Raw genomic sequence first — 11733 nt, 5'->3', positions numbered from 1 at the left:
AATTTGTGTTGTAATGTTCTTGATATATATTTGGGTGGGAATTCGCATGTTCGGGTGTTGTTTATGTTTATAAGTCGTAATAGGATGAGTTATACGTGATTCTTGATTTTGATCCATTAATTGCCTACGTGGTGTCGTTAATTGCGTTTAAAAGTGTCTAAGCATGGTTTCGGGTTCCACAAAGGATCCCAGGACGTAATTGTGATGAAAGAGTCAGTGGGGGGTAGGTGGGGGTAGGGGTACCCGCCACCTACCCGCTGCCCGAAAATCACCGCCAGGAAGCGGGCAGGCGTTCGCCCGCCGGCAACCCGCTGCCCGGGCGATGATCTCCGGCGGGCAGCCGGCGGGTGACCCCCACCCACCGGCTACCCGCTGGTCCGTACCCACCCCGGGTCTTTGGCTTCCCCGTTTGATGTTCCCCATTCCCCCGTGGTGTCCAACCAGACCTCGTTTGTCGTGCTTGAGTCTAGTTTGATGTTTTGGGTACCGTTCGTAGGATAAAAGACTCTTAGGGATTGCATGCTAGATGAATCGGTAACCCGTTGACCTAGGTGGAAGTCGTATGAACCCCTTATGACTATTCTTAGTATGTGAATGATCACACGTGAACTTATTTATGTGTCTCCCCCTTCCCAATGTGCTATTATGTGCTATTATGTGCTATTGTGTGTTATGTGATGCATGATTCCCCAATTTCGTTGCGATCAAATTGGCTATACGGGCAGTTGGATGGGTTGAGAAACATCCCAACTGTTAACCAGGCCGGTTGCGATTGGTCAGGTATATAAATATTATATAGGGCTGCGGTTCACTGTTTGGTTACTTATGAGCTGCGGTTCATCCTCCTGGCTGCGGTCAGTGATTCACTTCTTAGGCTGCGGTCAACATGGGCCTCGGGTACGATGACGCACCGAACTGGACGCGCCAGGCGGTGTGTAGGGCCAATAAACCCGAGGAAGGTTGTAGTCCACCGACCTGAGAAATCAGGCGGTGTGTAGGGCTACGGCTGGCTGCGATCCACCGAGTGATGGGCCAGCGGTGTGTAGGGTCGTAGTCTCCGAGGATCTTCGCCCACCGACTGAGTCTCTCAGCGGTGTGTAGGGCTTGATCCGCTACGGTCCACCGACTGTGCCCGTCAACGGTGTGTAGGGTTGTATGTCCCCCCTTGTAAAGGAGATCACAGTCCACCGACTGGGCGCGTCACCGGTGTGTAGGATTGTGGTCCAACGTTGAGTTCGTCAGCGGTCTTTAAAGGGTTGGTTGCGATCAAATCCATTCATGCTGCGGTATGAGGTAGGGTGCTGCGGGGCCGTGTTAGTGCTATATGCGCTAACCCTCATGTTCGGGGCATGCGATTGGTCCCGTGGCGCCAGCTCAGTGTGATTGAGTGTCACAAATGATGATTGGATGATGATATAATTGATTTGGAAATAGACTGTGACCTTAGTTGCGTATTCTTTATGATGATTCTACTTAACTGTTATCATTGATTATTGTGCTTACCCCTATTTGCTGAGTCCATTCCTGGTTTTAAAACTAGAGTCTCTTAAGTATATATCTTCCTGCTTCAAAATGATTTTCATATATCTATATATATCTATCTATAATGTATTTCAACGCGTTGCAGTGGGTTACCGGTATCTTTTGCTGAACAGATATATGTGGCTTTCAAGCACAGATGATTAGCTCCTAGAGCGCGCTAGAAGAACTTGGAGTAGATAAATAGTTTTCCTTTCGTCCTGCATGCCATGATGATGTATTGAGGATATTTAGTTAGTTTAGCCTGTGCATCTGAGTTCTCCAGCTCAGATGTGGCATAGCACCCCGCACTCGTACATTTAGTATTACTCTGTTTTGGGATTCAATGAGAATTGGCCTTTGTTATATAAGTTTTAAAAGTTTCAAAATTTCGGGGTGTTACACTGCCCGCTGCTGCGCGGCGTTAAAACTAGCAGCGGGTAGGTGGCAGGTCCCCCTACCCCCCACTGACTCCTTTTCCAAAATATAAGTCCCGGGATCCTCCGTGGAACCCGAAACCATGCTTAGACACTTTTAAACGTAAATGACGACACCACGTAGACAATTAACGGATCAACAGCAAGAATCTCATAGAACAGAACCTATCATGACTTCTAAACATAATCAACACCCGAACATGTGAATTCCCACCCAAATATACCAAGAATATCCCAATACGAAAGTCACAATTCCTACCCTTACTAAAGTTGGAAAGACAAGGGAACAAGGGCACAACTCAAGAAGCACAAGGTACGACCCTTTGACTTTAGGTGACTAGTCAAAATCTAATCCCTCGACTATTGAATTTCAGGATTTTTAGGAATAAATTAACAAAGAGACTAGGATTAATTCTCTAATTAATCTTTGATTAGAGTTTGGATTTACGAGTTGTCACATTAGAACTCCTTTACCAAACTCAGGTAAGTCTCAGTCCTAATTGCGAGATACCCATCCAACAATCCTTGGTAATTCAACAACTCCAAAAAAGAATTCGAAAAAGAGTCGGGATCAAAAGCTTTACCTTCCAAGACTAGGTAATGGGCATCCACCCATTCCACTCTTCTCGTAGATTTAGACCTCATAGGCATGATTTGAGATGACCAAAACCAAGGTAGACCCAAACTTCTCATTTTTTTTTCTCTTTCTCGGCTCCTCGACTTCGATTCCGGCTGGGCGACGGCGAGACGGCGAGGCGGCGCGACGGGATGGGGCGGCTGACCGGCGGCGACGGGTGGCTGTGGTCGACGGGCAGGGGTGGTGCGACGGGTGGGGTGGGTTGGCTGCTACCTTGCGGGTGGAGGAGAGAAAGAGGGAAGAAGGGTTTTGGGAAAATTTGGGGAAAGAAGATTTTAATTTGGTGATTTTTGGGGTAATTTGGAAATTATAGGTTAAAAGGAATTTAACTGGAATAAGGTTTAAGAAACACAATTGGTTTAGATGGTTTAAAGGTTGGGTTGGAAATTTGGAAACTTGGGTTCAAAACTCATGTACTAGTTATGAATTAAACTCTCTTTAACTTTTTAGGCTTAACTTAAAGCTTCGGGATTAAAACTAAAGTTAACCACTCAAAGGAACAAACAAACCACAAAGGAGGAATTCAGTCAAAGGATAACAGGGAAAAACACACAAAAGGATGCAAGGATAACACGAAAAAGGTACGCTCGCAAGGTAAAAGGTAGGCTTTAGAGGGGTTACCTGCGGGCTCTTCCTCCACCAAACCTTCGGTCTCAGCTTGCGAGCGGCTCATCACGAACACTCTGCCCGAAGGCTTCGTCCTTGCCACACCTCGACCGGAACCTCCTCCCTAAAGTCCACTGGAACCCGTGCTAGGTGGCAAGGCTCTCTGATTGGATTGGAGTCGGCACTGGAAGGCTTTGTGACCCCTTTCCCCGCACTTGAAACACCGAAGCGCGTTCCCTTGGCAATCCTTGGGGTCTACTTTGAAAGGTTTTAAAAATTATTCATTTTCTCAGAAGTTATATGCATTGGTAAGGTAAACAGTTGGAAACTGTATCTTTAAAAAGACATCATTAATTAGCCGAATTTTGGATACACATGATAGCAAATGACATCGTATTACGTGGGCGGTAAAAGGAAATAGACAGTAACTTATTGGCAAAACGACGTCGTTCAGACTGGGCGGGAGAATTTTGTTGGCATGAAGTTCTTGCTTTATTATAGAGTTAGATAATTAATGTTTTTTTATGTGACAAGAAAACTACACTAATTACATGATGTTATTAGTTATATACAATGTAAATTATGTAAATCGCATGAAGAATACTTGTCCGCTAGGAGTCCATATACATGTATTATGTATGTGGTATGTAAATAATTGAAATCATCTTTTGTTTCACTAAAGCATATACATATTTATACTGATTCCTAAACACCATATATCAACTGGTTTCATAATTCTTTGCAGAGCACAAATATATATTATGTCCTTGTTCATTAAAAACTCCGATTCTTTTTATTTTTTTAATTATTTTTTTTTATCTCCAAGTTATATAAGGTAACTAGTAATTGACCCGCGCGATGCACGGAAAAAAATATGTTATTATAAATATAAATAAAAAAATAAAAATATTTTAAATTGTTTAATATAATAATATTTTTGAGCTTCCATTGGTCAAGTATTTATTATTTTTATAGAACATAAAATTACAAATAAAATTAAAATTAAAATTTTGTATGGTTAATATAATCTCTTTTTTTTTTTTTTGAATGCGGTTAATATAATCTCTAATTATGTACATATTCAAATAAACTTATAAGAGAATTTACATAATTACATTGATTACATTGATTTATTCTTAATTGTATTTCATCTATATATAATTTTCACAATACGAATAATAACTAAGATATTCTTTATGCACATGTCATTCCATAAACTCACATGTCATTCTATAAGCCCAAGACTACTTTTTGTGGAGATAATTCAAATTGATTTTTTTTTTCTTTTAAAAGTCCTAAGTTTAGAAATCCAGAAAAACATTAAAGACTCATACGATATATACATTTATATATTTAAATTTTTATTTATGTCTCAAATGATTTTTTTTTTCTAATTGACCCACAGTCCGCAGCATTTTTTTTCTTCATCCCTTCTCGCTTCTGTCATTTCTTTGAAGCATTTGAGAAGATAGAAAAGTACACTCCACAATCTCTACCTGTAGAAGGTGGTTCCTTAATGTCGGGCTCCATTTTTTCTACCACTTTCCATGATTCTTCTCTTTTGTTTACTCCTTTTTTTTTTTTATAGGTGTGATTGTTAGAGCCTCCTCTACATTCTACCGTCTTTTGTCTCCTCCGCCGCCATGGCTATGAAAATACACAAATGGTAGGACAAATTGCTGCAGTTTACGCTCACATGGATTTGATCTGGGGTGTTTTATAGGAGAAAAATTATATGTAGAGGCTTGTATTAATTGCACTTTTTCGGATATCGAATAGGCTTTCATCGAAAATTTAATTAATATTGTAATCCCAAGAAGCACCATAGATAACAAAAGCATATATCAAATAGACTTTCATTGTAAAGCCAGAGATTTAATTAATATTGCAGCGTTTCATATTTTCTATTAATCGGGAATCAGAATCCTTAATCATAATATCATAACAGTTAATAACTCCATTAATTCAATAAATATAATCCTTTGTTATGGGCAAAAAAAAAAAAAAAAAAAAAAAAAAAAAAAACAGCTATTTTATTTTTCAAATGTTGTGCTTTTTTTTTTTTTTTAATAGTAAAGAATGTTGTGGCTATTTTATAATAATAACTTAATAAGAATAGAGAGATAATAATTGTAACAATAATTACTCACCAAAATAATAATTGTAACATTAATTACTTTCCAAACCATATAGCTTTATTATAGTTAAGATAATAGAGTCAATCTCTATATTATATACATAATCACTTTTAATTTTTAAGTTGTTAGCGAAATGGCATTTTCATTTCTTGTCAGCCATTTCTCCCAACGCTACATGAGCGGCAAATTATGCCGTGATCACATGCCCACCTTGCAAGGTGTGGACGGTTTCATATTCATAATTTATATACTATAGATTCATAATTTATATACTGTTGCATAATTCCTATATTGTAGATTCATAAAATTTATACTTTAAATTTCAATTGTTGAATTCTGTTTTCACAAATCAGAGAACTTTATGTTCACAATTGATAACTATACAGTTTAGAAATTATGAATCTGCAGTATAGAAATTATGAATCTATTGTATTTAAATTATGAATCTATTGTATTTAAATTATGAATTTATGATTTAGAAATAATATATCTAAAGTATAAAAATTATGGATCTACAGTATAAAAATTATGAATCTACAATATAAAAATAATGAATATAGAATTATACCTACCTTACAAGATGAACACGTGCTCACAGCATAACGATCCTACATGAGGATGCTTAGAGCGGCTGGAGATGTTAAGGTGGCCTATAATTGCCCACAACCTGCTCGCTTTAGGCGGTAATTTTTGCTTCCTAGCGTAAATAATTCAAGCGTGGTTTTGACTCCCTCGGTAAATAACCCAAAACCAAATAGTCCTCCAAGTAAATTCCAACAATAATGAGTTAATCACTACTAAACACCATTGACTGGTTTCATAATTTCCTTGCAGAGCACAAACATCCAAATATCCAATGAGCTAGCTAGATTGCTGATATCTTGATTTGATTTGATTAGCTTAAATATAATTAGTGGAACCCTATTATTCAAAACTACCGTAATATATTTTGATGTTACAGAAATTAAAACGTAATTTTACTTTGTCCATAGAAACACTTTATATATATAGTTAAATTCACATATTGTGCATTGGCTTCAAAGATGAAAGTATAATAATGTAGTCTTTAATAATTTTACTGTAGACACATGACACATACACACATACACACATACACACATACATATTCAGGTGGGTTTGACTAATAAAGATAATGAGAGAGGCGGGGAGCTATGAGAATTTCAAGTGGTGTAGCTTTGATGTTGGTTAGTCCTGCAGTCTCAGTCATATCAATTCCTTCATTAGAGACATTTGAGAGCTCAAAAGATTGTAACAAATTAGCCAACACCAAGTGCAACATTTGAAGACCAAAAGTTATTCCTGGACACATTCTTCTACCCGCACCGAATGGGATCAACTCAAAATCTTGTCCTAGAACATCAAGGTCTTTATGATCATTAATAAACCTCTCAGGTTTAAATTCTAGAGGGTTAGACCAAACTTGTGGATCTCGTTGGAGTTTCCACACGTTAATGAACAACCATGTGTCTTTTGGAACATGAAAACCAGATACGGTGCAATCATTAGCGAATATTCTGGGACCTCCTAGTGGAGCTCCAGGGTATATTCTAAATGCTTCTTTGACAATAGCTTGAAGATAAACTAAATTATTGACGTCGGATTCATCAACCTTTCTTTCCCTGCCAACTACCATGTCTAGTTCTTCTTGAGCCATCTTCAACACATGAGGATTGTTCATCATCAAAGATAGAGCCCAAGTTAGCATGATCAAGACTGAATCTGCTCCTCCGGCCATCATATTCTAATATACAAAATTTGGGTAGTTCAAAACAATTGTGTTTTAGATATTTAGGAATTTAAATTCAGGAATGATAATCTGATAAACCAAGATCACATACCATGCAAGTAGCTTTGATGACGGTGTCACTTTTGTAACCATTAAGATCAATCCCTTCTATTCGTGAAAGCATCGCATCAATGAAATCTTCATCGCCGCCATCAGCCACGGCCTCTTTCTTCCAGCGATGCTCTTGTAACCATTCGTCAACTAGAGAGTCCATTTCTTCAGCAACTTCTTTCATGGCTTTCTCATGCCCTCCTATATCTAACCATCCCAAGAAAGGCAGGGCATCCGCCGGCACAAAAACCCCAAGAAGGTGAAAAAAATCTCTAAGTACCCTCTGGCAACGCCGCCCCCGGCTTTCATCACCCGCAGCTGCCGTCCCGAAGTATCGTTTTCCGACCACCATTCGAAGGAAGACGTTGAATGTTAGGTCTCCGAACCACTTCTTCATTTCCACCAAAACATTGCCGGAATGGTTCGGATTTTTCTTTTCCGCCCAAAGCTTATAGAGCTCCTTTACAGAGGTCTCGATCTCCGCCACTCTTATGTGCTTCAGCTGCTCAATCCGCCGGTTGGAGAGTAGCTCCGAGGAAGTAAGTTTTCGCATCTCGCGCCAGTAAGGACCGTAGGGAGCGAAAGAAACCATTAGGTAGTTGTAGCCCAAGTGCTGGGCGGCTCGAAACTTGGGACGAGAAGAAATATGAACGTCGTGGGAAGTGGAGAGTTCTTTGGCCAATTTCCAGTCGCTGATCACCAACACTTTGTGCACGCCGATCCGAATAGTAAAGACCGGTCCATACTTGTCAGCCATGTCTCCCAGAGCTACGTGAGGAAGATTAGAGCCTCCGAAGAGGTAAAGGTGGCCGAGAATCGGCCAAGCTCCACCGGCTTCAGGCGGTGATTTTTGCTTCGGAGACTTGTTCTTGTGTGAAAGATAATGAAAAAGTATCAAAAAAGCAATAGCTACAACAATAATTGAAGTATTAAGGTCTTGGAGAAGAAATTCCATGGTTTTGGTGTGAATAAGTACTGTGGGTTAATTGCAGTGTGATTATTATATATATATATATATATATATATATATACATATATATATATACTAACTTCCGCCATTGGCGTATACGTGTGTATATTTGATTGGATATGATTGACCAAAATTAGATAAATATCTTTACAGATAACGCTATCAAAATTAAGCACCAGCTTTCGTGTACGTGTTGATCCCAAGATAGAAAATGACTCTGCTTGTCTGCTTGTAAAGAAGTCTATGAAATGGATGTTACTATACGGGCCCACCTCAAAAGATAAAAGGGTAATCGTCAAGGAAAAATATTAAGTGTATTCTTATTTTTTACAAAATTTTGAAGTAAATATTTGTATGGGGATTCACATGAAAAAAAAAGAATAATTTATTAATACTCATTATAGTTGAGAGTAAAATTTAGAAGTACATGTAAAGTAAAACTAATCGTCAAATTACAATTTTTATACCATTGACTAAGTACCTTACTTAAGAAAAAAAAAAAAAAAACCAAACAATTAAAAATAACAAGACTTCTCGGAGCATGGGACACATGTGTATACTTAGAGACAGGGGCGGACCTACAGTGGAGGCAGCTACCCACCCCCACCCCCACCCCCACCCCATATATAACTCTTGTATGTATATATGTATGTATATATAGTACAAGGTTTAAGTATAAATAGAAGCAAACAATTAATATTAACAAAAGAGTAGTTAGCGTAGATGGTAAGATGTGTATGTGGAAGGTCAAGAGTTTGATTCTAACTTATGGCTTAAATGCATATTTTATGGCAATTTAAATAATAGTGGCTTCAACATAGTTGGACTCTCAAAATATATGTATATAGTTTTATATTAATAATAAGATAATGTGTTTTCTAATAATAATAAGATGTGTAATTTATAGTGTGTTTTCTATTAATAATAAAATGTAGTGTAATTTATAATGTGTTTTCTATTAGAATTATTTTATCAAATTAATTATATTTTATATTTTGTTATAAATATTTTTTTCCGCTCATATGTAACAATATTTATGGTTAATTTCTTAACTATTTCATATTTTTTAAGTTATCCCTTTTGTTTTAATGTTTCGCCCCCACTGAACAAAATTTATGGATCCGCCACTGCTTAGAGGTCATCCTAGAAGGTGTGCTACACCCTTGGCAAGCTTTGCTCGTATACTCCGTAACACTTTTTATTAGCAAAATAATCAGTTTCTTATTAAGTAGATGAGTTCTACTACATAGATATGTGAAGCCTGGGAAGGCCACAGGCCACAAAGATCTGGAAAATCCATGGAAGCTCTTTCAAGTAAACATAGATGCACGGACACACATACAAACACACACGCAGACATATTAATTAATATTTAATTAGCTAATAAAGGTAAGGAAAGAGACGTGGAGCTATAAAAATTTCGAGGGGTGTGCCATTGAGGTTGTTTAGTTCGGCCGTTTCAGTCAGATCAATTGCTCCATTAGAGATATTTGAGAGCTCAAAAGAATGTAACAAATTAGCCAAGACCAAGTGCAAAATCTGAAGAGCACTAGTTGTTCCTGGGCATATTCTTCTACCAGTACCAAATGGAATCAACTCGAAATCTCGTCCCAAAACATCAATCTCTTTATTGCAATTGATAAATCTCTAAGGTTTGAATTGAAGAGGGCTAGACCAAACTTATGGATCTCGTTGGAGTTTCCACACATTGAAGAATAGCCAAGTATCTTTTGGAACATGAAAATCAGACATAATGGTGCAATCTTTGGTGAACATTCTTGAAAGTCCAAGTGGACCACCAGGATACAATCTAAATGTTTCTTTAAAAATAGCTTGAAGATACATCAAATGATCAACGTCTGATTCATTCACCTTTCTTTCGAGTAGTGGAGAGAGAAATGGTTCTAAAGCTTTCTAATTCCTTTTATATAGATTTAAGAATCCTGACTAGAGTCTAATTAATAATGGGTCATTTTTCCTTATTCTAACAGGCTTGGGGTTTCATTAAGGGTAAAGGTCCACGATCCTCCGTGAACCATATCAATTAATTAGGGAATCCCGACTGGATTAAATTCTTTTAAACTAATCCTGTAACGAAATTAGTTAAAGAATTAATCCGAATTTAAAGGGCATAACACGGATGTTACAAAGAGAATTTGGGTAATAGACCAGTCTCCAAGATTTTTTGCAAAGCATAGCAATATTAAACACCCTTAACCTACGAAATCCTAGTCCCTTCCCCCACGCCACCAAAACACATTAAGGGTAGTTTCTATTTCTCTAATAAGGTCCTTAGGAAGAAGGAACACTCCCAAGGTGTCCGAAGGTAAAGCTTGTATACTTTTAAGAAGAAGCTCTCTCCTTACCCTTGAAAGAAACCTATGGTTTCAGCCTTGGATGCGATTCACAATCCTACTTTTGATGAACCCGAAAATTTGATTCTTGTTTCTTCCCACCAACATTGGTAACCCGAGATAGTTATCATTTCCTCCCATATCCCCAACTCCCATAATTTGACCCACAGATTGTCTCACCTCTGCTCTCATATTCCCACTAAAGCATAAGGATGATTTGTCACTGTTAGGAATATAGCGTAATAATACAGAAGCGAAGAATCGAAAATTGAGAATTATAGAAGTTAAATAAAAGGAAAATATATTAAAATGGAAAAATATGAAATAATGAATATATATATATATATATATATATATATATATATATATATATATATATATATATATATATATATATACTAGTTTTTTACGCGCATTGCGCGATTAGGATAATGCCCAATGTTTTTTTTTTTTTTTAAATAAGTACTTTAAAATATATCAAGGTAAGATTTTATTGGAATTGTTCATACATAGATAATTGAATGTTAAATTTGTGTATTTAAATAGGCAATTATAAGTTTACAAATGCAAGATAATATAGTCAAGATTGATTATAATTGTCAATAAAATAATTGTATAGGTATGGTTGAAACCAAATACGGGACATAAGGGAGAACAAATAAAAATTAGCCCATAAAATATTAAATATATAGTAATATTGAATAACTAACTTCTGATTGCCAAACAAGGACATTGCGAGATTGTTTCCACTTCAATTTGTTGTATGATTTGATTACTCTTTTCGTCAATAAATCCCCCAAGTAGTTAATATGATTAGCTGAATTATATATATATATATATATATATATATATATATATATATATATATATATATATATATATATATATATATATTAAAACAACAATAATAATAATAATAATAATAATAATAATAATAATAATAATTATTATTATTATTATTATTATTATTATTATTATTATTATTATTATTATTATTATTATTATACCCTTAGGTAATAATATAATTCACTGGTCAAATTCGCTTTTTCAAATATCTTTTTGCCAACCGTTGATATAATTCGCTGGTCAAATTCGCTAATATAATCCGCTAACGCTAACCGCTAACTGCTGATTGTCAAACAAGGACATTGCGAGGTAGTTATCACTTCAATTTGTTGTGTGATTTGAATACTCTCTTTGTCAACAAATCCCTCA

The 11733-nt window shown here is 36.6% G+C and overlaps 1 protein-coding gene across 1 annotated transcript; it reads right to left on the bottom strand.

Annotated features, from left to right (window-relative positions):
* Positions 1-6317: 6317 nt before the first annotated feature.
* LOC109168202 (cytochrome P450 CYP82D47-like) lies at positions 6318-8193 on the bottom strand. Its single transcript, XM_019317250.1, has 2 exons — positions 7196-8193; positions 6318-7098 (listed from the first exon to the last, which is right to left on the bottom strand). The coding sequence occupies exons 1-2, from the start codon at positions 8147-8149 to the stop codon at positions 6478-6480; spliced, it is 1575 nt and encodes a 524-aa protein (XP_019172795.1). The 5' UTR covers positions 8150-8193; the 3' UTR covers positions 6318-6477.
* Between the last annotated feature and the right edge of the window lie 3540 nt (positions 8194-11733).

This window comes from Ipomoea nil, unplaced genomic scaffold, assembly GCF_001879475.1.
Source record: "Ipomoea nil cultivar Tokyo-kokei standard unplaced genomic scaffold, Asagao_1.1 scaffold3195, whole genome shotgun sequence".
In the NCBI taxonomy this organism is placed as follows: Eukaryota; Viridiplantae; Streptophyta; class Magnoliopsida; order Solanales; family Convolvulaceae; genus Ipomoea; species Ipomoea nil.
Note: the sequence above shows the minus strand (reverse complement) of the source record. Positions and strands in the feature narration are given on the sequence as shown.

Bases quoted from the DNA above. Each gene is read 5' to 3' on its own strand.
- LOC109168202 (XM_019317250.1), bottom strand. From the start codon at position 8,149: ATGGAATTTCTTCTCCAAGACCTTAATACTTCAATTATTGTTGTAGCT. The intron at 7,099-7,195 runs GTATGTGATCTT...TTTGTATATTAG, and splicing joins TCATCAAAGCTACTTGCATG to AATATGATGGCCGGAGGAGC.